Below are 26,908 nucleotides of genomic sequence, written 5' to 3' on the forward strand. Positions count from 1 at the left end.
CTCTCTCAGTTACAGCATTTTTATCAACTGATCAATATATAACCCTGTTTTATGTGTTTCTATTTAAAGACACCTTCTTTAACAAATGCTGTTCACTCATTAACACTGAACTCACAGTCAATAGCACCATATCTCATGCATGAATGAAGCTTTCTAACATGTGTATTTTCTCCACATGGCACAATACAGCTTTCTCAAGCTTATGAACACTAGGCAGCACTTCAGTACTATGCTTGGGGGCCATTTTAAAGGAAGAATTCACAAGCAAAAATCATAAAATGTGAAAAATATGGCACTAAATAGACCTCAAAAAGGACAACTGTTTACAGTATGAGAGCTGAAACAGGAAGGCGAAGTATTGCTTTGTTAAACTTTGGGGAATGCAAATGACCATGACAGCACTTTCAGTATTGATTTTGGGGGTAGAAATAAATTTTTGCAAGTAAGCAGATTCATAAATATGGACTATATGAATAAGGAAGGTCAACTATAATTCACTTTAAAACATTTTTTAAAGATTATTTTTTAAATAACAGTTTCAGGTTCACAGCAAACTTGAGAGGAAGGTACAGAGATTAAAAACATTTTTAACTAATGAAGAAATAATATGAATATTTTTTAAATATACATAGTAAATGAATGAAATATTCTGGTTACAGAGAACTGTTAGTTTCTACATATATCTGAATTATCTATTTCTACAAGATAATGATGAGAACAAGTTTAAGATGGAAGAGAAGTGTGTATTTCAACCTTATTGAAATCCTAGGTATTTAAAATTCCTGGGACCCCCCTGGTGGTCCAGTGGTTAAGACTCCAAGATCCCAATGCAGGGGGCCCGGGTTCGATCCCTGGTCAGGGAACTACATCCCACATGCTACAACGAAGATCCCATATGCCACAACTAAGACCCAGAGCAGGTAGGTGAGTGAGTGAGTGAGTGAGTGAGTGAGTGAATGAATGAATGAATGAATAAATAAATAGATAAATAAATAAATAGTAAAATTCCTTAGCCAAGAGCTTCCACACTTTCTTACCTGATACTAGTGGTTTCTGTGTATTGGACAGCCATGAGCTGAGAATTTGAGCCCTGTTCCAGGGCACCCTGAAAGATAAAAAATGGTTAGATGTCATATAATGTAATTATATGAAAAGCTTCCTATATTGACTCATTCTACGTTTACTAACTTCATTAAAGTATTCATAAAGTTTGTTTGGGTTTTTTTTTTTTGGCTGCTTTGGGTCTTCGTTGCTGTGTACAGGCTTTCTCTAGTTGCAGAGAGCAGGGGCTACTGTTTGTTGCGGTGCATGGGCTTCTCATTGCGGTGGCTTCTCTTGTTGCAGAGCACAGGCTCTAGGCACACTGGCTTCAGTAGTTGTGGTGCACAAGCTCACTAGTTGTGGCGCACAGGCTTAGTTGCTCCATGGCATGTGGGATCTTCCCAGACCAGGGATCGAACCCATGTCCCCTGCACTGGCAGGCAGATTCTTAACCACTGCGCCATCAGGGAAGTCCCCATAAAGTTGTTTTCATGAATATACTGACATATTAAGTTCACATAGCTAAACACCAATATAGAAATTAGAACTCGTTTGGTCACATTCTGGGCTGAGAGATGTGTCTTACGGACAGTAAGACATTTAAGGCACTCCCCACAAAGATTAAAGAAATAGCTCAGGACTTCCCTGGTGGCGCAGTGGTTGAGAGTCTGCCTGCTGATGCAGGGGACACGGGTCTGTGCCCTGGTCCGGGAAGATCCCACGTGCCGCGGAGCGGCTGCGCCCGTGAGCCATGGCCGCTGAGCCTGTGCGTCCGGAGCCTGTGCTCCACAACGGGAGAGGCCACAACAGTGACAGGCCAGCGTACCGCAAAAAAAAAAAACAAACAAAAAAAACTCAAAAACTTAGTCCAAGTATCACAAGTTTTATCACCAAGTCATACAAGTATTACTGAACATATAACAACTTACGTTTGTCTAAAATAATTATTTTCTGAATGAAAATTTCCTGAATTATGAAAGGTCCATAATGAAACTAGATCTTATTGTTTACTGAGTTAAACACAAAGATCTTCATGCCTAAATACACCTGTGGACTAATCCATCATAAAGATATCTCATCAATGATTCTTGGCCAGAGAACAGTCCAATCTGGAACCATTAGTGGTCCACGTAGACTACACTGAAAACCTGTCTTCCATATAGCACCTGCTTTGCACTATGCCTTCTTATATACCCCAGCAGCTTTGTAAGCTGATCTTCAAAAAAGTTTTATAAGAGTATCAGAGTTCAAGAGCACATTACCAATTATTATATTAGGAAGTGACCTTATTATTACCCTGTCAAACAGTGACTTGAATAACTGTTTAATCTTAAGATTACTAGCATTTGTTCATTACAATATCCATCCATCCTTCCTTCAGCAATCAAACTTTCATAGAGTGCCTACTACATGTACTGGTGCTACAGAATTTAACATTTGACTTTTGCCCTCTAGAAGCTTGCAGTTTAACTGGGAAGACAGATATGTAGAAATGATATAATGTGATGCTAAAATAGAAGAATATACAAAGGGTTATGGGAAGAGAAGAGGGAACAATTTTGTTTGGTGGTAGATGGAACCAATATGCAGGGATGAATAGAGGGCTTCCAATTTCTGGCTCTGTAACAAGTCAAGGGTCTAATTTTATGAAAATCTAATGTCAGTCTTACATATAGTAAGTTTAAAAATGTGTTAAACAAAAATAAAAAGCACAGATAAAATGAAAAGAAAAACAAATACTTTTAAATAATGAAGTACTGTATTTACTGATATGCTTATCAAGTAAGTAGTAAATCAAGCCAAAATTAAACTACAGCTAGTGGATAAATATAAAATTTAAAATAAACAGATTAAATAACTGATGAATTTTAAATGATTTTGCTACTTTGGCACACATGAAATTAGCAGAGAAGTCTGAAAGAAGCCAGACTTCTTTCTCTAGGCTCAGAAATGAGTGGGTAGGCTTTAAGGAAAGCTGAGTTACAGAGACATCAGGCAAACGGCAACTGAATATGCCATTTACCTATCCAAGATTTACACCAATAAACAAAGGGACTTCTGAAAACTTGGCTATGAACTTCAGCATTTTTAGCTATGTGGATTTAGCAAAAGGTCACAATCAGCAAAAAAAAGTGAGACATTTACATAGAAATGAGAAAGATATTAAAATCTCCAATTATGTTGCAGATTTATCTGTTTTTCCCTTTAGTTCTGTCACTTTTTTGCATTATGTTTTTGAAACTTTGTTACTTGGAGCCTATACATTTAGAATTTTTATGACTTCTTAATTTAATATGTCAAAAGATAAGGCAAAAAACTCATTTAGGCCAATAATTTTCATCTAATTTTTCATAAAGCCCATTTTACCAGCTGTGTGGAATTCTCTACTGGCAATTATCTCTTCCTGCCCCCTTTTTGCTCTTCCCCTGTATAACAAGGGATGAAAGCCTGAAAACTATATTACCCAAACTTTTTTGCTACCAGGGTCTAGACATAATTTAGCTTCTACGAATAATATATACTTGCACCAGATTTGGAAAGCAGAAGGGAAACAGAGTCCATTTTTCCTCCAGCCATGGAGGCAGCTAACGTGTAGGCTTTGGCAGACTGGACACTGTATTCCAACGTCAGTAAACAGCTTTGGGACTCTGAGGTAACTGTGACATTAGTAATGAAGTACTAACAACCAATAAAGATGCCATAATAGGTGAACAAAAAGTGCCTGAGAGGCCCAGAGAAACACATACTGGATAATCATGGAATCTCAAATGTCAGAGCTTAAGCTCATTTAGACTAACCCTCATTATTTTATAGTTGAAAACAGTCCCTTAATGATTAAAAGTCCATGTTTCTCAATATACTTTTAATGTACTTAGGAACCTATCATGTGCTGCTTCCAATTAGTCTCCAAATAATCAAATAGCTTAGGAGTTCCCATTAGTAGATAAACAGGTAAACCTGGTGAAACATATCCCATCCCAAAATAAAACCTCTTCCTTGATTCTTACAGCTACTCCATTTCTCTGTTTCCATTAATGGGGATCATCCTGAAATAATTTTCTCTATTTCCTCATTTTATTTTTACTTCCTGAACCCACATCGCTCAGACTTTTGTCATCACCACTCCAATGAGACAAGCTTCATCAAAGTCACTAACAAGTTCTAATAATCAAATCCAATGGTAATTTCCCAGTCCTCATCTTAATCAACATCTCTTAACCTCTGTAACAGTAAATCACATCCTCTTCCTTAAAAACTTTCTTTGCTTGGGTTTTTGGATACAACTATCCTACATTTTTTCCTATTCTACTGGCCAGCCACTCCTCTTCCTTCTCAAGTGCTGATTTTTCCTCATCTTTTAGCCTCTAATGTTGACGTTGTTCCAGGACTCAGTTCCTTACCTCCTTTCTCTTCTTTTTACCTTCTCTCTAGGTGATATCATCCCAAATTAAACTTCCAGTCTCAACCTCTCCCCTATACTCCAGACCTGGATATCTGAGTAGCCACCTGACTTCTCCACTTGAATGTCTAATAGCCATCTCAAACTTAATATATCTAAAACTCTTTTTTCTTGCCTCCAACTCCTCCTTCCCTACTCTCAGTCTCAGTAAATGGCATCATCATTCATCCAGTAGCTATAGCATAGGAATTATCACTGTTTCCTTTTTAATTTACAATAGCAATTTCATCATCTATACTTTCAAAATATATTTGGCATTCAAGTACTTTCCTCCACCTTCAAATCTACCACTCTAGTATGGCCCGCAATGATCTCTCACCTAGACTACTGAAATGGCTTAACTGGTCTCCCTACATCCACTCATGTTCCCTGCTGTGTTCTACTTGGGGTAGCAGTTAGAGCAATCTTTTAAAAATATAAATCAGATCAAGCCACAGCCTTGCTCAAACCTCTCAGTGCTTTCCTCTCGCACCTAGGATGAAAACCTAAGTTCTCACCATTGCATATGAGATTTGATATGATTTAGCCTCCTCTGTCTTTCTGACATCATCTTTGGCTACTCTCCCCTTAGTCATTGTAATCCAGCCTTACTCAACTTCTTGATGTTCCTCAAATATGCAAACTGTTTCCTCCTGAGGGTCTCTATACTTTCTATTCCCTTTGTCTAAAAGCTGTTTCTCCAGATTTTCTCCTAGACCTTTACATTTTGTCCTTCATTTTCTGCCTATGGCAAAAGCTATGTTCTCACCCCTTCTTCATCCCAAGCACATAGGAAGACTACATTTGCCTAACCTTCTGCAAGGGAGGCTGGGAAAAGTGACAGAGTTTTAGTCAACTGAACATTGACTAAAGTCCAGGCCTGATCCCTAAAACATGCTGCATAATCTTCCAAACTTTCTTCCCCAACACCCAAAGCTAAAAGCAAAGGATTTCAAGTTGTTGGGCTACAATGTGGAAGAACCTGGATTCCTTAGTCACTGCTTGGAGGAAACCCATTCTAGAGAGCTACCTCAAACTCTGGGTGAGAAACAAATTTTTATTCCATTAAACTACTGAGATTTTGAGGCTAAATGTTATAACAGCTGGTAATAACTACCTTGACAATACCTTACTCAAGTGGTATCTCTTTAGAGAAGGATTCTCTAACCACCCAATCTAAAATAGCCACTCACCTCTCCATTCGAACTCTAACTTCCAATCCTGCTCTTTCTTTAGAGAACTTCTAATTTTTAGTATATTTATTTATTTGTTTATTTATTTTTTAATTTAATTTTTTCCCTCATGATGAGGACTTTAAAGATCTACTCTCTTAGCAACTTTCAAATATACACTACAGTATTATTAACTATGGTTATCATGCAGTAAACTACATCCTCATGACTTCTTTATTTCATAACTGGAAGTCTGTACCCTCCACCCACCACCTCTGGCAACCACTATCTGTTCTCTGTATCCATGAGCTTGTTGGGTTTTTTTTTAAGATTCCACATGTAAATGAGATCATATGGTATTTGTCTTTTTTTGTATGACTTATTTCACTTTACATGTTTATTGTTTATCTTTCCCATTAGAATGTAAGTTCCATGAAGGCAGGGATTTTATCATACCCTCTACTGTATTCCCAGGGTCGAGAACAGTACCTGGCTCATTATTACTACCACAGGTAACATTTGCTGGGAGCTTGCAATATGTCAGTCTAAGTGCTTCAGAAGTAGTAATAAATAGTTGAATGACAGAAAGACCATAAATGGTGCTTTGTGGTAAACAATATTAAGATAGAAGCCCAATTTAATAGGTTCTAAATAAGAGCTGTCATTAACCTGTAGCGCTACAAGTCTAAGTACAAAAATGCCCTCCACGGAGATGTGCCTTCACTTCTAAGCTGTCCTACATTTGAAAAGCTCTAAGAACAGAAAAGATAAACAGTATCATTTATTATATTATTTGTGCCAAAAACATGTCATACAGATGTCCATGCATAAAACCCCTGGCTTGAAAGCAAATTTGAGGGAGAGAGCAGGAAACAGCACTATGTCTGAGCAGGAAATACTAGTGCTATAAAACCTAAATGAGTGCTATGAAACCTGGGAGGAGGGCTTCAATGGCAGTGACACCTGCTTCAGTAGCAGCAGGAGGTAGTGGGAAGTGGCTAAAGTTCAAGTTTCCCAAATGTTCCAAAGAAGAGAGCAACACATCTGCAGGAAGCCTTCTAACAAATATGCCAACTATTGTTCAAAGACAAGCAGAAACAAACCTGAAGAATACGGGTTTTCTGTTGATTATTTGTCGTTCTTCTCGACTTGGTCCTTTCCACTTCGTGTCTATGAACCCACCCTCGAAGTTCATGATTTAACCTATAAAATAGCTTAATTAGTTAAACATATTTCATAGAAACAGATGTCTCACCTTTGGTTGGAAATGAATTTAATCATATTCTGAGGTTCTAAAGAGCATTCCAAGTGCCTAATGGTTCAATATTCTTTTTTGATTTGAGAAAGCTAAGACACTTAATGTTAAGTTATTTTTAATGACATGCATTTTTATATGGTAGCCTTCTCAATCATGAGTTCAAAATTCAAATAAAATTAGAGCTAAATACCTGGCAAACATCAATATTGGATGCAAAGGTTTTTCCACAAAATAGTATTTCCTGTTTCTGCTCTTGGACTATGTACACACAAATACTGGAGACACTGGAGAGCACAAAACAAGTCATAGGACTCCTAACAACAAATGGATTCATTAAAGCCTTTGAAAATCATGCTTTTTTTGGGAGTAGAAAAAGAATGAATCAACTGCTCAGGAGGAGAAATTTCAAGGTACTATAATCCAAATTGTCCAACACTGGAAATTAAAAAAAAAAAAAAAAGCCAGTTCAAATATAACTTCCCTTTATTTTGCTTACTCTTTAGAGCAGTTGTGAAGATGTCAGGCTATACTTACTTAAATATAGTTGATTACTACATATCACAAAAAAACTGAAGCAGTTTTTGAGGTTCAAAGATAGGATCCAAAATCACAGGAAAAAATTCAAGGGAAAAGTAGATAAAGAAAAGTACACTAATGTGAAAGTGACTCCAGAATCACATATCTTCAAATTATTATCTTCCTAATTTGAAGAAAAAGGTACTTTCCACTATGAATGTTACCACTGCAAGTCTAACACTTACCCTGAATTTTTATATTAATATCATTCTTCAGTTTTCAAATAAGACATATTTAAGTATACAACCCCAATACCATCACATGAAATAGACCCATCACCATCTCTATCAGGTTGGTGGGGAAACTGGACAACAATTGATATGCCTATGGTTATTCAATAAATAATTCATAGTTTTCTCAACCACTTGGTGAATTTGAACAAATACTTTTCTAGGTTCCAAAGCTAAACACAGGAACCCACTCAGATACATCTGCAACAACTGAAAACACTCACCTGAGAGATTCTGTTGTGTTAATCAGGGGCTGACAGGGAGGTGGAGGAATATAGAGTAGTGGTTTTTCAGTTAGCACCATCAGGGCTTTGTCATTTGAAACAGAATGATCATATCTGAAAAACAGATTTACAAAATGTGTTACTTTCTGTCTTAAATTCCTAAGACGAAGATTGCTATAAGAAAGTCATTGCTAGTATTAAGTTTTCATGGAAATAAAAATATTGTATAAACAACGAAGTCCTACTGTATAGCACAGAAAACTATAGTCAATATCCTATGATAAACCATAATGGAAAAGAATATGAAAAACAATGCGTGTGTGTGTGTGTGTGTGTATACATATAAAATGGAATCACTCTGCTGTACGGCAGAAATTAACACAACATTGTAAATCAACTATACTTCAACAAAAAAAGTTTTTAATATTGTAAATAGAACACACTGCAAGAAAGAAGTGAATGTAATTTTAAAAGGAGGGAAGTATAGACCACACAGCACAAATTTCATTTTCCAATTTTCTACAGAGATTATCATGGTAGTTCACATTTATTGCTCAATTATTATGTACCCGAAACTAGCGATACAATGATAACACATGGCTCATATCTTCAATGAGCTCAAGGCATACACAGTGCTGCTGGAACAGAGGTGGTGACAAAGTAAGAGGTGAAACTGGGGGAAAGACCCACTGATTGATAGGAAAGACTTACGATTGACAGGAAAGTATTATGTAACCAGGACTGAAGTTTTGTGGTCATTCTCATCTCTGTGATAACAGAACTGAATAGTCTCCTTAAAACAGTGTGTGTGGTAGGGGAAAGGGAAAGCATAAAATACTTGGTAGGAGAAAAGTAAAAGCCTTGAAAAGCTAAATATAAATTTTAGAATCCCTAATAAAACAACAGAGTGACATTAACCAGTTATTCTATTAGCTTCAAAAAATATACTTTCCTAATCATCACAGTGATCTATATCATGCAAATTCATATCCAGGGTGTGATGTAGGGAGCAAAATCCGAGTTGAAAATTAGAATCTGAGCTGAGGGCATTATTGTTATTTATTCCCTTCAGTCGGCTATTTTAACCTTTCTCACTAAGAAATCTTAGCTCTATCTTGAATTTCTTTATATACAATACTCTGGATTTAGAAAACTGGATATATTAACATCTAAAAAGAAAAACTATAAACACAAAATTGGACATAGCTAGATTTGTACTTTTCATTAATTCAATCAACAAATATTTACTGAATACCAACTGTGTGCCAGGTACTGTGCTAGGTGCTGGAATTCCAACAGGGAAAAAGGGAAATGAAGTCTCCATCCTCAAAGACCTTAGTGGGGAAGATGGACCAAATACAAGAAAACAAACATAAAATAAATCCAAACTGTGGTAAGAGCTATGAAAGAAATAAGCATATGGTTGAAATAGAAAACCAACAACAATGCCTACTTCAGATAAAATGGTCTGAAAAGGAGATCGTATTTAAGACAAGGCATAAAGGATGAGAGGAAGCCAGCCCTATAGAAACTGGGGTAAGAGCGTTCTAGACAGAGGCAGGTGGGACAAGGGAGGATTTAAGGAACTTAAGGAAAACTACTCACCAGCTGAAGAGTTGTAAGCAAGTGAGGGAAGCACAAGATGAGGTTGGAAAGACAGAGACCAGATTATGATAAGGAATTACTAAATTTAATAAGAAGCCTCAAAAGGGTATTAAGTAGAGAAGTGATATATTTTAATTTACATTTATGCCTTGCCATTGTTACCAAAAACTGTTTTGACAGAGGCAAAAGGGGAAGCTGGGAGACCAGTGAGGAGAAATCTATAGCAATCTGGGCAAGAGATGAAGATACTATGGACTAAGGTGGTGGCAATGAAGATGAAGAAGAATGAACCAATTCAAGATAATATTTGGAAAGAACATCAACAGCACATGTTGAAAGGGAGGAACCAGGGTTTCTGACTTGAGAAACAGAAATAAAGAAGCCTGTTGTAACCATTTTATCCCGGATTGTCTGGTGCGCGAGTGGTGAAGCAGTCCTCTCAGAGATGAGGGAACATGACGCTGCTCCCACATGCGTCGTAGTCTCTGTCAGTACAGTGTCTAAACCGCAAGGCTTGATTGACCCAGTTTCACTGTTTCCACCTGAGCTGATAAGGGCCTGCCTCCCTCAGGATCCTTGTGGAACCATGTGGCTGACAGGGTCTTGGTGCTCCGGCCAGGTGTCAGGGCTCTGCCTCTGAGGTGGGAGAGCCGAGTTCAGGACACTGGTCCACAAGAGACCTCCCAGCTCCACGTAATTTCAAATGGCAAAAGCTTTCCCAGAGATCTCCATCTCAATGCTAAGACCCAGCTCCAGTCTACAACCAGCAAGATAGAGTGCTGGACACCCTATGCCAAACAACTAGCAAGCCAGGAACACAACCCCATGCATTAGCAGAGAGGCTGCCTAAAATCATAATAAGATCACAGACACCCCAAAACACACCACCAGACACGGTCTTGCCCACCAGAAAGACAAGATCCAGCCTCATCCACCAGAACACAGGCACTAGTCCCCTCCACCAGGAAGCCTACACAACCCACTGAACCAACCTTAGCCACTGGGGGCAGACACCAAAAACAATGGGAACTACGAACCTGCAGGCTGCGAAAAGGAGACCCCAAACACAGTAAATTAAGCAAAATGAGAAGACAGAGAAACACACAGCAGATGAAGGAGCAAGGCAAAAACCCACCAGACCAAACAAATGAAAAGGAAATAGGCAGTCTACCTGAAAAAGAATTCAGAGTAATGATAGTAAAGATGAACCAAAATCTTGGAAACAGAATGGAGAAAATACAAGAAACATTTAACAAGGACCTAGAAGAACTAAAGAGCAAACAATGACGAACAACACAATAAATGAAATTTAAAATTCTCTAGAAGGAATCAATAGCACAATAACTGAGGCAGAAGAACGGATAAGTGACCTGGAAGACAAAACAGTGGAAATAACTACTGCAGAGCAGAATAAAGAAAAAAGAATGAGAAGAATTGAGGACAGTCTCAGAGACCTCTGGGACAATATTAAACTCACCAACATCTGAATTATAGGGGTCTCAGTAAAAGAACAGAAAAAGAAAAGGACTGAGAAAATATTTGAAGAGATTATAGTTGAAAACTTCCCTAAAATGGGAAAGGAAATAGTTAATCAAGTCCAGGAAGCGCACAGAGTCCCATACAGGATAAATCCAAGGAGAAACACGCTAAGACACATATTAACCAAACTATCGAAAATTAAATACAAAGAAAACATATTAAAAGCAGCAGGGAAAAAGAACAAATAACATACAAGGGAATCCCCATAAGGTTAACAGCTGATCTTTCAGCAGAAACTCTGCAAGCCAGAAGGGAGTGGCAACACATATTGAAAGTGATGAAAGGGAAAAACCTACAACAAAGACTACTCTACCCAGCAAGGATCTCATTCAGATTCAACGGAGAAATTAAAATCTTTACAGACAAGCAAAAGCTAAGAGAATTCAGTACCACCAAACCAGCTTTACAACAAATGCTAAAGGAACTTCTCTAGGCAGGAAACACAAAGAAGGAAAAGACCTATAATAACAAACCCAAAACAATTAAGAAAATGCTAATAGGAACATACATATCGATGACTACCTTAAATGTAAATGGATTAAATGCTCCCACCAAAAGACACAGACTGGCTGAATGGCTACAAAAACAAGACCCATATATATGCTGTCAACAAAAGACCCACTTCAGACCTAGGGACACATACAGACTGAAAGTGAGGGGATGGAAAAAGATATTCCAGGCAAATGGAAATCAAAAGAAAGCTGGAGTAGCAATTCTCATATCAGACAAAATAGACTTTAAAATAAAGACTATTACAAGAGACAAAGAAGGACACTACATAATGATCAAGGGATCAATCCAAGAAGAAGATATAACAATTGTAAATATCTATGCACCCAACAAAGAAGCACCTCAATACATAAGGCAATGAGAAAAACATAATTCAAAAAGAGTCATGTACCACAATGTTCATTGAAGCTCTATTTACAACAGCCAGGACATGGAAGCAACCTAAGTGTCCATCGACAGATGAATGGATAAAGAAGATGTGGTACATATATACAATGGAATATTACTCAGCCATAAAAAGAAACGAAATTGAGTTATTTGTAGTGAGGTGGAAGGACCTAGAGTCTGTCATACAAAGTGAAGTAAGTAAGAAAGATAAAAACAAATACCGTATGTTAACACATATATACGGAATCTAAGTTTAAAAAATGGTCATGAAGAACCTAGGGGCAGGATGGGAATAAAGACGCAGACCTACAAGAGAATGGACTTGTGGACATGGGGAGTGGGAAGGGTAAGCTGGGACAAAGTAGGAGAGTGGCATGGAAATATAAACACTACCAAATGTAAAATAGATAGCTAGTGGGAAGCAGTCGCATAGCACAGGGAGATCAGCTCGGTGCTTTGTGACCACCTAGAGGGGTGGGATAGGGAGGGTGGGAGGGAGAGAGACACAAGAGGGAATAGATACGGGGATAAATGTATATGTATAGCTGATTCACTTTGTTATAAAGCAGAAACTAACACACCATTGTAAAGCAATTATACTCCAATAAAGGTGTTAAAAGAAATTTAAAAATAAAATAAAAGGATCATACACATCAAGTGGGGTTATCCCAGGAATGCAAGGATTCTTTAATATACGCATATCAATCAATGTGATAAACCATATTAACAAATTGAAGGAGAAAAACCATATGATCATCTCAATAGATGCAGAAAAAGCTTTCAACAAAATTCAACACCCATCTATGATAAAAACCCTCCAGAAAGTAGGCACAGAGGGAACTTTCCTCAACATAATAAAGGCCATATATGACAAACCCACAGCCAACATCGTCATCAATGGTGAAAAGCTTAAACCATTTCCTCTAAGATCAGGAACAAGACAAGAGTGTCCACTCTCACCACTATTATTCAACATAGTTTTGGAAGTTTTAGCCACAGCAATCAGAGAAGAAAAAGAAATAAAAGGAATCCAAATCAGAAAAAAAGAAGTAAAGCTGTAACTCTTTGCAGATGACGTGATACTATACAGAGAAAATCCTAAAGATGCTACCAGAAGACTACTAGAGCTAATCAATGAATTTGGTAAAGTACCAGGATACAAAATTAATGCACAGAAATCTCTTGCATTCCTATACACTAATGATGAAAAATCTGAAAGAGAAATTAAGGAAACACTCCCATTTACCACTGCAGCAAAAACAATAAAATACCTAGGAATAAACCTACCTAAGGAGACAAAACACCTGTATGCAGAAAACTATAAGACACTGATGAAAGAAATTAAAGATGATACTAACAGATGGAGAGATATACCAAGTTCTTGGATTGGAAGAATCAACATTGTGAAAATGACTATACTACCCAAAGCAATCTACAGATTCAATGTAATCCCTGTCAAACTACCATTGGCACTTTTCACAGAGCTAGAACAAAAAATTTCACAATTTGTATGGAAACACAAAAGACCCCGAATAGCCAAGGCAATCTTGAGAAAGAAAAATGGAGCTGGAGGAATCAGGCTCCCAGACTTCAGTCTATACTACAAAGGTACAGTAATCAAGACAGTATGGTACTGGCACAAAAACAGAAAGATAGATCAATGGAACAGGCCATAAAGCCCAGAGATAAACCCATGCATATATGGTCACCTTATTTTTTATAAAGGAGGCAAGAATATACAATGGAGAAAAGACAGCGTCTTCAATAAATGGTGCTGGGATAACAGGACAGCTACGTGTAAAAGAATGAAATTAGAACACTCCCTAACACCATACACAAAAATAAGCTCAAAATAGATTAAAGACCTAAATGTAAGGCCAGACACCATCAAACTCTTAGAGGAAAACATAGGCAGAACACTCTATGACATAAATCACAGCAAGATCCTTTATGACCCACCTCCCAGAGAAATGGAAATAAAAACAAAAATAAACAAATGGGACCTAATGAAACTTCAAAGCTTTTGCACAGCAAAGGAAACCATAAACAAGACCAAAAGACAACCCTTAGAATGGGAGAAAATATTCGCAAATGAAGCAACTGACAAAGGATTAATCTCCAAAATTTACAAGCAGCTCATGCAGCTCAATATGAAAAAAACAAACAACCCAATGCAAAAATGGGCAGAAGACCTAAACAGACATTTCTCCAAGGAAGATATACAGATTGCCAACAAACACATGAAAGAATGCTCAACATCATTAATCATTAGAGAAATGCAAATCAAAACTACAATGAGATATTATCTCACACCAGTCATAATGGCCATCATCAAAAAATCTAGAAACAATAAATGCTGGAGAGGGTGTGGAGAAAAGGGAATACTCTTGCACTGCTGGTTGGAATGTGAATTGGTACAGCCACTATGGAGAACAGTATGGAGGTTCCTTAAAAAACTACAAATAGAACTACCATATGACCCAGCAATCCCACTACTAGGCATATACCCTGAGAAAACCATAATTCAAAAAGAGTCATGTACCAAAATGTTCATTGCAGCTCTATTTACAATATCCAGGAGATAAACAACCTAAGTGTCCATCATCTGATGAATGGATAAAGAAGATGTGGCACATATATACAATGGAATATTACTCAGCCATAAAAAGAAACGATATTGAGCTACTTGTAATGAGGTGGATAGACCTAGAGTCTGTCATACAGAGTGAAGTAATTCAGAAAGGGAAAGACAAATACCATATGCTAACACATATATATGGAATTTAAGGAAAAAAACTGTCATGAAGAACCTAGGAGTAAGACAGGAATAAAGACACAGACCTACTGGAGAACGGGCTTGAGGATATGGGGAGGGAGAAGGGTGAGCTGTGACAAAGTGAGAGAGAGGCATGGACATATATACACTACCAAACGTAAAATAGATAGCTAGTGGGAAGCAGCCACATAGCACAGGGAGATCAGCTCGGTGCTTTGTGACCACCTGGAGGGGTGGGATAGGGAGGGTGGGAGGGAGGGAGACGCAAGAGGGAAGAGATATGGGAACATATGTATATGTATAACTGATTCACTTTGTTATAAAGCAGAAACTAGCACACCATTGTAAAGCAATTATACTCCAATAAAGCTGTAAAAAAATTTTTTTTAAAAAGGTAAAAAAAATAAAAATTATTTTTAAAAAAAGGCAGAACACTCTATGACATAAATCACAGATGCTTTTTGACCCACCTCCTAGAGAAATGGAAATAAAAACAAAAATAAACCAATGGGACCTAATGAAACTTCAAAGCTTTTGCACAGCAAAGGAAACCATAATCAAGACAAAAAGACAACCCACAGAATGGGAGAAAACATTTGCAAATGAAGCAACTGACAAAGGATTAATTTCCAAAATTTACAAGCAGCTCATGCAGCTCAATATGAAAAAAACAAACAACCCAATCCAAAAATGGGCAGAAGACCTAAACAGACATTTCTCCAAGGAAGATATACAGATTGCCAACAAACACATGAAAGGATGCTCAACATCACCAATCATTAGAGAAATGCAAATCAAAACTACAATGAGTTATCACCTCACACCAGTCAGAATGGCCACCATCAAAAAATCTACAAACAAGAAATGCTGGAAAGGGTGTGGAAAAAAGGGAACCCTCTTGCACTGTTGGTGGGAACGTAAATTGATACAGCCACTATGGAGAACAGTATGGAGGTTCCTTAAAAAATTTAAAATAGAACTACCAGACGACCCAGCAATCCCACTAATGGGCATATACCCTGAGAAAACCATAATTCAAAAAGAGTCATGTAGCACAATGTTCACTGCAGCTCTATTTACAAAAGCCAGGACATGGAAGCAACCTAAGTGTCCACTGACAGATGAATGGGTAAAGAAGATGTGGCATATATATCCAGTGGAATATTACTCAGCCATAAAAAGAAATGAAATTGAGTTATTTGTAGTGAGGTGGATGGACCTAGAGACTGTCATACAAAGTGAAGTAAGTCAGAAAGAGAAAAATAAATACTGTATGCTAACACATATATATGAAATCTAAAAAAAAAATTAAAAATGGTCATGAAGAACCTAGGGGCCGGAAAGGAATAAAGACGCAGATGTAGAGAACGAGTTGAGGACACAGGGAGGGGGAAGGGTAAGCTGGGATGAAGTGAAAGTGGCATGGACATATGTACACTACCAAGTGCAAAACAAATAGCTAGAGGGAAGCAGACACATAGCACAGGGAGATCAGCTTGGTGCTTTGTGACCACCTAGAGGGGTGGGATAGGGAGGGTGGGAGGGAGGAAGACACAAGAGGGAAGAGATATGGGGATAAATGTATAGCTGATTCACTTTGTTATAAAGCAGAAACTAACACACCATTGTAAAGCAATTATAGTCCAATAAAGATGTTAAAAAAATAGAAAAAAAAAAGAAGCCTATTGTAGACAAGTGGGTGGAAACAGAATATGGAGAAGTACCTCGAGTTTCACTGTGCAGGTGTTAAGTTTGAAATGTTAAAAGAGAATTCAAGGAAACTACTGGATATATGACTCTGGAGACTCAGAAGTCTGGACGGGAAACATAAATTCAAGAGTCATCAGGATATATAGAAATGGATTGTGTGCTAAATTATGGCAGAAAGAAGACAAAAAAGTTCACAGTTCCAAGCCTTAAGATCTGGATAGCGGAGGAGCCTACAAAGATGAAACACAGCCGATGAAAAAAGAGGAAACTAAAAATGTAGCAATACAAAAGGAGAATGCTTCAAGGAGGAGTGATCTACACAGCCAAGTGCTGAGGAAAGGTCAAGTGAGATGAGAACAAGTTTTCACTGAATTTGACAGTGCTGAATTCACTGGCCCCCTTGACAAAAATAATTTTGGCAGAGTGGAAAACTAACTTCAAGATAAAAGTCAGAGACTTCTATGTATGCCACATACAAAGGGAAAAAAGCAACAGCTGAGGGTATATAGATGATTCTTCCCCACAGGTTGCACCAGAAACATTCTTGATGTCCTTTCTTCTCCCTGTTAGGGTTATTTGAAATAAAACAGAGATGGTGGTACATAAGTAATGACTGCACACACAAAAGGAAATCAGCCTAAACTAGCTGCTGAGGGAGAAGAAAAAAAAAACTCTGCCTTGCACTTGGTAAATTCTGAATGCTTATAAGAAAAAGCTGTTTGCCACACTAAAAAAAAAAAAAAAAACTGTCAAGAACAAAGATCTGTCACATACTTGTTATTTTAAAAATCAGGCCTGGGCTTCCCTGGTGGCGCAGTGGTTGAGAGTCCACATGCCGATGCAGGGGACACGGGTTCGTGCCCCGGTCCGGGAAGATCCCACATGCCGTGGAGCGGCTGGGCCCGTGAGCCATGGCCACTGAGCCTGCGCGTCCAGAGCCTGTGCTCCGCAACGGAAGAGGCCACAGCAGTGAGAGGCCCGCGTACCGCAAAAAAAAAAAAAAAAATCAGGTCTAAAATACAAATGCTTAAGTCCATCAGAAAAGTCTAAAACTACTATTGAAAATATAATTCTGATTTATAATTTTATTTCCATGTGATAAACTCTAGTAATGATTTCCGCACATCTGTGCTGACTGGCTTTGTTCTATCAGCCAAAAATATTCTTTGGAAAAGAAAAAAAAATCTGATAGGAAGAATACCAGGAAAGGGACTGGGTGGAGTTGAAGGGGAAAGAAAAGGGAGAACCTAAGCCAACATGCAATCTGGGGGCAATTAGATCCACACTAGTCCTGAGATGGTCAGGGTTCTAGGCTGCCTGCAAACCATTCCATACCAATAGAAAAAATTTCAACAAATAAATCACTAACGTGAAGGACAGTATTAAGGAGCTAGAGTTACTGAGAATCCCTGGACTACAGGTTCTGGCTGATGCCTTATGTGTAGGGCGACTATCCTTTTCCCTTTATCTAAGACAGTCCTGATTTATGCCTGACGTCCTGACATAAATATTACTAGCACCACCTTTCATTCTTATAAGTGCCTCAGTTTGGTTGACAAACTATATGGTCATATTACTTATATACCACACATTTCTAAGACTGAAAAAATATATGCAGTTAATTATTAAATAAAAGGCAAATGCAATATTATAAATTACAACATTAAGAATCTACTCCTGGGCTTCCCTAGTGGCGCAGTGGTTGAGAGTCCACCTGCCGATGCAGGGGACACGGGTTTGTGCCCCGGTCCGGGAAGATCCCACATGCCGCGAAGCGGCTGGGCCCACAAGCCATGGCCGCAGAGCCTGCGCATCCCGAGCCTACGCTCCGGAAAGGTAGAGGCCACAACAGTGAGAGGCCCGCATACCGCAAAAAATATATATATAAATAAAAAGAATCTACTTTTTTATTTGAACCAGTTCTCGTAACTCTCCTAAAAAATGAAACATAACATAAAATAAGCTGCATTAAAAAAATAAATACAAATGTCATGGCTGAGTGTAAATAAACCACCTAAAATTCAGTTTAAAACAAATTCATACTCGGTGCTTTCAAATGTTTCACAAACATGTTTTTCGTATCTGTTATTCAGTATTTACAATAATAAAAGAAAGAACATCAAATAATGGACCAACACCTAAATCTCCCAAGTGCCTCAATAATAACCTTAGATATTTCAAGAGACTTACACGTAACCTTTACAAGAATCGATAATCACATCCATTTTTTACTAAGACCAGTAACCCAGATTATGCACAGGCAGTGGTGACTCTGGGGTCAGGGACAGAGAGATGGCTTGCATTTCATGCACTACTTTGAGAGCTGATAAATTACAGCCTAAAAGCCATCCAGACCTCTAGTTTGAACGAGTACAATCAGTGTGCTGTGCTTTCCGGGAACCACCATCTTACCTTACTCTAACATGGACATATAATAAGTGAAGGCTTCTATTTATTGTACTTAGTGCAAAATAAGTAATATTCTTGTCAAGCTTACCTGAACCGTAATTTCTAATTACGTGTCTAATCTCATTCCATTTTTAGTAACAAGCTATACAACCTAAGTGGCACAGTCTCAACTCTCACACATCCAAAAACTGGCTATTAAAAATGTAACCTTTGCTGAATCTCACGTAGACAACAACAGAACTCAAAATTACGGGACGTGTAGGGCAAACTTGGAAAAATTATTTGGTAAATTAAAAATTCTATTAAACTCTAGCAATATTCAGGGACACTCTTATATGATCACTACGATCAGTATTTCAGAAGCATGGCTAATTTGGGCACGTAAAAAAAAAAGGCAGGAAATGTTAGGTTTTCCAACATCATGGCATCTATCACATTCTATGTTGCATTACAGTCACTACCATACAATTCTTTGGATCCTCTGCCACATTTAGCATAGTACTTTGCACACTGCAGCTTCCTAAAAAAAAAAATGAATACTAGCATTTTTTCCAGGAAGACTAAATGAAGACAAGCCTGAAGGACTATGGTAATAATCTCATTAAATGGTATGGGTGTAACAAAGTAAAAATCAGGAGAATGATTCCCCTATGGCCTTTGGCCTGTAAAACCTTAGTTAAGAGTAAACAAATCTTTAATGATTTTCAAGCATTATTCTGTGCCACAGTTGCCACACTATGACCTCCCTTTGCCCTGTTAGTCAAGGACCTAGCTCCATTTGGCTCTAATAACAATTACAAATAACACAGGGAAATGTTTATCAAGAAGTATACAGGTCTGAAAAGGTCCACTATAACCTTCTTCTAGTTGACATAACATAGAAATTGTATTTTCATAGAGTTAAATCTTTTACTATTGAGAAGCTATATGGAAATTTACCAAGACAGAATTAAATTATAACAAGGGAAAGAGATTCAACAAAAATCACAATAAGCAAGTATAAATGATTTTATCTAATGATTACAAACAGGTTCAACCATATCATTCCACCAAATCATATTTATCACAGATGATATAGTAACAAATATTAAATACATTATATGTATAAACATATGATAGGCAGATAAAATAACTATATTAAAGACATTATATACAATATAATATGTATGTATTATATGCGTTTCAATTTGTATATTAGTGCACACAGATTTTTAAGGTCACATCTCTATAAGAATTCTGAAACTGGGACAGCTTTTAAAAAGTATATTTATTCTTAGAACTGATCTTAAGAGTAAATTTAATGAATGTCCTTGTATCTCGTTTGTTCTACTAGTTAAAATTGTGTATAAACAATTTAGATGTAAATCTAACCTGTAGCTGTTTTTCTGGATGATACCATCTGATGTGTCTTGCTCCTCTTTAGCAGAAAATCCTAGAAGATGCCTCCTTTGATTTGTAGGGTTCACACCAGGATTCATTCTCCTGGAATCTCGTTCCAACACACTGAAAATTTTAAAATGTTAAGAAATAATTGAAATAAAAATGTCATACATATGCATCCTACGTGTAGCTCTGAAGCAAATCAAAGTTCTTTTGTAGCTCTATACCCACAGCAAGAACACTAGGCATAGAAGCAAGTCAAAACAGCTTACTGATATGGTCAAATCCCTAGCTTGTCATCCTGTACATATATGAAAAATAATTTTGAAAATAATTTTTATAAGTATAGAAGTACCTTATTTATAACCTGTTTAGACAAAGTCAGTATTCTATATGCTTTAAAAACTATAATTATGTTATGTGTGTGTATATATATATATATATATATATATATAAAGTAGAAACAGGTATATAAAAAGTAGAAATAGGTACATATAAACAAATTCTAAACTCAGATAATAACTGGAATAAGAAGTCTTAGATGCTGCAAACTGATTATTTTCAATGAGGAAATACTTCGAATGAAATGGGAATTTTTCTCTTTATCAACAGCCAAATTCTTTAGATTTTCACAATCCCAGAAGGCAGGCTATCAAATAAAGCTAACAGAAATTTCTTTAAATGCCTATGAAAGTTTCCTACTTACTTCTTTCTCCCCACTCTCCCTAATTCCTTCTTCATGTATTTGGGTCAAACATATGTATATCAATATCAATCAAATACTGCAATAGTTATTTAACACTTTTATTCATTCATTCATTCATTTATTTATGGCTGTGTTGGGTCTTCGCTGCTGTGCGTGGGCTTTCTCTAGTTGCGGTGAGCGGGGGCTACTCTTCGTTAAGGTGCGCGGGCTTCTCATTGCCGTGGCTTCTCTTGTTGCGGAACATGGGCTCTAGGCGCACAGGCTTCAGTAGTTATGGCACGTAGGCTCACTAGTTGCGGCTTGCGGGCTCCAGAGCGCAGGCTCAGTAGTTGTGGCGCACGGGCTTAGTTGCTCCACGGCATGTGGGAATCTTCCCGGACCAGGGCACGAACCCGAGTCCCCTGCATTGGCAGGCGGATTCCTAACCACTGTGCCACCAGGGAAGTCCCAACACTTTTAGCTCATTAATCAAGGACTTAGAAATTTGGCTCATCAATAAGATATCTTGTGTGTGTGTTTAATTTTACAATGCCACACATATAACTTACACTAGTCACAATCTTCTTGGAATTCAACACAAAGGGAATTTCCCTGGAGAAGCACAAAAGAAGGGATACCAGATTCTATTTAGAGGGATGAAGTAGAGGAGGAAAATAAGGCTGACAAGAACGTCACAGTTAAGGGTCCTGTGATTCTAAGAGAAAAGGAGTTCTTTGGGGTTTAGTAATTTGCCTCCAAATTTGGGGAAAGGGATGTTAGGTGGAAGCAAAGAGCAGGTACACCCCTCTAGACTCTTTTTCTGATATCTTATTATGTTCCCTATTCTCCTCAATTCTTTACCTCCAGAATCACTGCCTTCCAGTGGTTCTCACAGGTATGCTGTGGCACTCTGGCATAGTACAAACTCTTCAAAAGTATACCACCAAGTTATGATCATTGTACAAAATTTAATTTTGCTACAATTGAGGCTACCTTTTGTTACAATTGTATTTTTCAGACAGAGTATTTACCTGAGTGGTCACAAACAGTATAAACCCTTCTGCAAACGAGGTAAAAGGCCTAATGGAATGTCCAAGTATACTCAGGAAAACTTAGTTTGGTGAGTATTTTAGAAAACATGAGATAAGCAGTAAACAAAACAATTTTGTCAGGAAGCCAAATGAAGAATGTGATGACAACTGCAGAATATATTTTTTCTTTTTGAAACTTATGTTTTTGAAAAGTGTTTACTTTTTAATCCTTTCAAGTGTAATGCTAAAATTTTTACTTAGGAAAGTATGCAGTAAACAAAATCAAAGTTAAGAACTTTCCCGCCAGTTTACAGCATCTCAATTAATTCACCCCCTACTGGCCCACCCCTCCATTGCATTAGTGAAATATCCACATAGTAACATTTCTGTTTGGTGGAAGTACTCCCTCAACCCCGCCAATCCCTAGGAAAAGCTCTATCACCCTAACTATTTAAGAATTGCGTATGCGGCCCACCCACATTTTATTTCCATTGGACAGTGTTGAGCTAAAGCTCCTGGGAAGGAACGGTGTTTGGGAGGGGAGCAAATTCTGGGTTGTCCCTCCCTGGGATTCACTTCAATAGGGTCCTCTTTTTTTTTTTTTTTTAAACTAGAAATGCTTTAACTAGTACCACCAGTCTTGGTACTAGTTCTGGACTCTGTGGCTATTCAGAACAAGTCTAAGCAAGCCTTCTTCCAATGTCCAAAGACACCTAACATCCCCCGCCCCTCACTCCAGGCTTTCTTTTTCAAAGCTTTAGTTTCTTCCATATGTTCCTCTTTATAGTACAGTCTTAGGTCCCTTCAGCATATTTGGTCACTCCCCTCTCAATATGTTTCTCAGAGATGGGCCCAGAACTGGCCACAACACTTCTGAGGTAGTATGACCATTATAGGATGGAACGGGATAAGTCCTTCCCATGTTCTAAATATTATTCTTCCACCAATATACTTAATATCAGGTAGGCTTTTTTAGCAGTTACATCATACTCTATATTGAGGCTGGTATAATTAAAACTCCAACTGTTCTCACAAACTGATTTTGGACTATTACCTTCCCTTCCTTTCCTCTCCTCTCTCACTTCCAATTCTGAAGTTATATAATTGAGCTTTTTGATCCAGCTGAATAATTTACATCAAATTCCTCTTAAAATATCATTCAAGAACTTTTAGAATCCTAATTAGCAAAAGAAATTCTCCTTCTAAGCAAGGAACAACATACCATCAACATCCTCAACTGATTTGTTATTAAGATATCGAAAAGAACAGAGCCAAGAAATTGAGCCCTGCAGCATGCTCCTAGGGAGTGCCTTCCAAGTTTGTAAATACATAAGTTAAACCACTTACGAATTAATTGTAATATATCCTAGACCAAAATTCCCTGTCTTGACCACAGAGATATTACAAGACTGTTAAACATTCTTCTAAGATGCAAATACAGTATGACAGCAGCAACCATTTTTTGAGCACCTACTATGTACTAAGGAATGAAAACTCAAAGAAAGTTGAGGCTCAAAGAGTTTAAACAGTTTGCCCAAGTCATGCTGTGATATGGTGATTTATAAAAAGAAATATATATTTGGTCACAACATTTTTCCTGGCACAGAGCTCCTAAAACCCTTGGAATTTCCCAAGTGATAAGACCCATAAAGGTGCCTTTTGCTATGTCAATGAGGTGAGCTGGAAGGCCCTAGCTTACCTAAGGATAGAGAGAACCATAAGAATAGAGAGTTGGAAATTTCAGTCCCACCCACCACCCCCCAACTGCAGGGAGGGGAAAGGAGCTAGAGATTGAGCTCAATCACCAATGGCCAATGACTTAATCAATCTGTCTCTGTCATGAAGCCTCCATTAAAACCCAAAAGGAACGGATTCAGGGAGCATCTGGGTTGGTGAAGATTCAGGGACAGTGGTGAGCCTGAAGAGGGCATGGAAGTTCCCTGTCCATTCCCCTATGCCTTGCCCTATGCAGCTTTTCCATTTGGCTGTTCCTGAGTTATATCTCTTTATAATAAACAGGTACTCTTGTAAGTAAAATGTTTCTCTGACTTCTGTGAGCCACTATAGCAAATTAATTGAACCTGAGGTCATGGGCACCTCTGATCTATAGCCCGTTAGCCAGAAGCACAGGTGACAACTTGGATTAGCGATTGATGCCTGAAGGGGGTGTAGGGTAACTCTTGTAGGACTGAGCACTTAACCTGTGGGATTTGACACTATCTCCACACTGTCTGTGTCAGAATTAAGTTTAATTGTAGGACACCCAGCTAGTGTCTGAGAATTGCTTGGTGGTATGGGAAAAACCTCCCCACACGTTGGAACTGGGTGATCAGAACTCTTAGGGAGAACTGTTTGGTGGTGTGGAAAAACATACATTGGAATTGGTGTCAGAAATGTAAGTGCTCTGAGTAATTAACAAAGCCAGGATTTGGGTCCAGGATTAGAACATCATCACTGCATTATGTTGACATTTCCCAAAATGACTGATTTTTTTTTAAGTTGTTTCAAACTAGTTTATTTAGCGGTTCCATTTTCACTCCTCAATAGATTTTATGTATTTCTCATAGGCTTCTTCACTCATTAGTTCATCTAGTTCTGAAGGGTTACTGAGTGTCATCTTGATCAGCCAACCGTCTTCATAACAAGATTTGTTGACAAGTCCTGGATTTTCTGCTAGAGCTTCATTAATTTCAGTTACTTCTCCTGATAGAGGAGAATAGAGTTCACTAGCAGCTTTCACACTGTCCAAAGCACCAAATTCCTCGTTTGTTCAATTTTGTCCCAACTTCAGGCAGACTACAGTAAACAACATCTCCCAAAGCTTCCTGTGCAAAATTGCTGATTCCCACTGTTCCAACACTGTTCTCTGTTGTTACCCATTCATGTTTGTCTGTGAATTAACGACCCGACAGCAGAACGGGGCCGGCGACCGCCCACAGTCCCCAGGGCCGCGGCGGGCAGGGCGCGTTGGGCGCAGAGATGGCGCGCAGGCTGCCGACCGCGCGGCCCACACGCTCCACGCCACTCGCAGCGCCATGTTCGCAGCCAGAATGACTGATTCACTCATTTATTCAACATGTACTAGATACCTATTATGTTCCAGGAATCATATTTGATGCTAAAGACTCAAAGATAAAAATCAAATACTGTGTGTGTGTGTGTGTGTGTGTGTGTGTGTGTGTGTGTGTGTGTGTATGGCAGGGGGAAGAGTGATACAGACAAAAGATAACAGAGGGATTAGCAGCATAACAGCGGTTAATGCCAAATGTTACAGAAGCATATAGCTAGGGCATTTGATCTTTACCAAGAGGATCATGAATTTATCTTAAAATACAAGCAGTAAATAAACGGGTGGAAAGGAGGATGTGAGTGAGAAGGCATTTCATGTAGATAGACTAGTATATGAAAAAGGACACAGTCATAAGAGAGTATGTTTTGCTTGGGGAATTGCAAGTAAAGCAGAAGAGGGTATGTAAGTGGACATGTGCATGTGCAAGCACAGTGAGAAAGGGATCATCTCAGAGAGAGAAGGAAAAGAAAGGAGACTAACCATAATGCAAGGCTAGATTATTTATGGATGGCCCTGTCTGCCACATTATCATTAAGTCTAGCAATTTATTCAATAGAATAAACAAAACTGGTATGTTCTGTTCTTGTTTTAATTGTGGCTCCCAGTTAACATATCCCTTTCTATATCAAAATCTTCCCTATGAACAATATTAAATTCCCTGGTCTAATGGGGAAAATCTACCTTCTTTCTTTTAAAAACTGGTATTACATTTGTCTCCTATTCATCTAGACTACTTGATGGTTACCACTGCCAGAAAAACAGCAGATTACTAGAACGGTTCCTCTGCTTTCCTACTTCCTGGCTAGGGATCTTAAAGCTGTTTGCAAGGCTCTCATAGTTAACTGCCAAGTCAAAGTGGCTGCTATGGCTTCTAGGAGTAGTTTCTATACTTTTCCTTTCTTGAATCCTACTGTCAACTAGCAATTAACACACTTTGTTAGTTCCTCTGGATCAGAATGCACCTTCCCCTAGCACAGTGATTCTCAGAGTGTGGTACCGGGACCAGCAGCATTAGCATCACCTGATAACTGGTTAGAAATGCAAACTCTCCGGCCCCATTCCAGACCTACTCACCCAAGAACTCTGGGAGCGGTGCCTAACAATCTGATATACGCCAATGTTTGAGGGCCACTGTTTTAAACTAATCTTGTTTCTCATAACATTTTTCCTACCTCAATTCCCTAAAAGTTACACATTGTTCACAATAAATCCAACAAAAGTGGACAGTTTGGGGAAAAGGATGGGGAAGTCAGACGAGAGGGATGTGGAAGGACACAATCAAAAATGATTTATGTGGGCTTCCCTGGTGGCGCAGTGGTTAAGAATCTGCCTATTAATGCAGAGGACACGGGTTTGATCCCTGGTCTGAGAAGATCCCACATGCCGCGAAGCAACTAAGCCCATGCGCCACAACTACTGTGCCTGTGCTCTAGAGCCCGCGAGCCACAACTACTGAAGCCCACGCGCCTCCACTACTGAAGCCCGCGCGCCTAGAGCCCGTGATCCGCAACAAGAGAAGCCACTGCAGTGAGAAGCCCGACGCAACGAAGAGCAGTCCCCGCTCACCGCAACTAGAGAAAGCCCACGCGCAGCAACAAAAACCCAACTCAGCCAAAAATAAATAAATAAATACTTTTTTTAAAAAAATGATTTATGTGGTTTATGGATGATTTATGGAGTAAATTACAAGAGTTCACAATCATTAGTACTTGGAAGTTTTCAAAGAGCTCTTCTACTAATCATTGTTCTTTTCATGATTTTATTACCACTGTGAAAACTGGCATTTTGATTCACAATTTGTGACTGTTACAAGCAAATGCCTTGAGTTTAACTATCAGTTCAGGTTATTCCATCTGTAACTGGACT

General features: G+C 38.4%; 1 protein-coding gene and 1 pseudogene across 2 annotated transcripts in view; both read right to left on the reverse strand.

The window, feature by feature from the left end:
* The window catches only part of ATF6 (activating transcription factor 6), a 220,208-nt gene that overhangs the window by 128,346 nt on the left and 64,954 nt on the right, over positions 1–26,908 (reverse strand). For both annotated transcript variants that reach the window (XM_029227930.1, XM_029227929.1), the window contains 4 exons: positions 20,248–20,379; positions 7,941–8,054; positions 6,756–6,855; positions 1,038–1,105 (listed from right to left, as the gene is read on the reverse strand). In XM_029227930.1, coding sequence (XP_029083763.1) covers positions 1,038–1,105; positions 6,756–6,855; positions 7,941–8,054; positions 20,248–20,379 — 414 coding nt within the window. The remainder of the gene's footprint in view (positions 1–1,037; positions 1,106–6,755; positions 6,856–7,940; positions 8,055–20,247; positions 20,380–26,908) is intronic.
* LOC114898444 lies at positions 24,293–25,009 on the reverse strand (annotated as a pseudogene).

The sequence above is a fragment of the Monodon monoceros genome, unplaced genomic scaffold (genome assembly GCF_005190385.1).
Source record: "Monodon monoceros isolate NGI ecotype Baffin Bay Population unplaced genomic scaffold, NGI_Narwhal_1 Super_Scaffold_18, whole genome shotgun sequence".
In the NCBI taxonomy this organism is placed as follows: Eukaryota; Metazoa; Chordata; class Mammalia; order Artiodactyla; family Monodontidae; genus Monodon; species Monodon monoceros.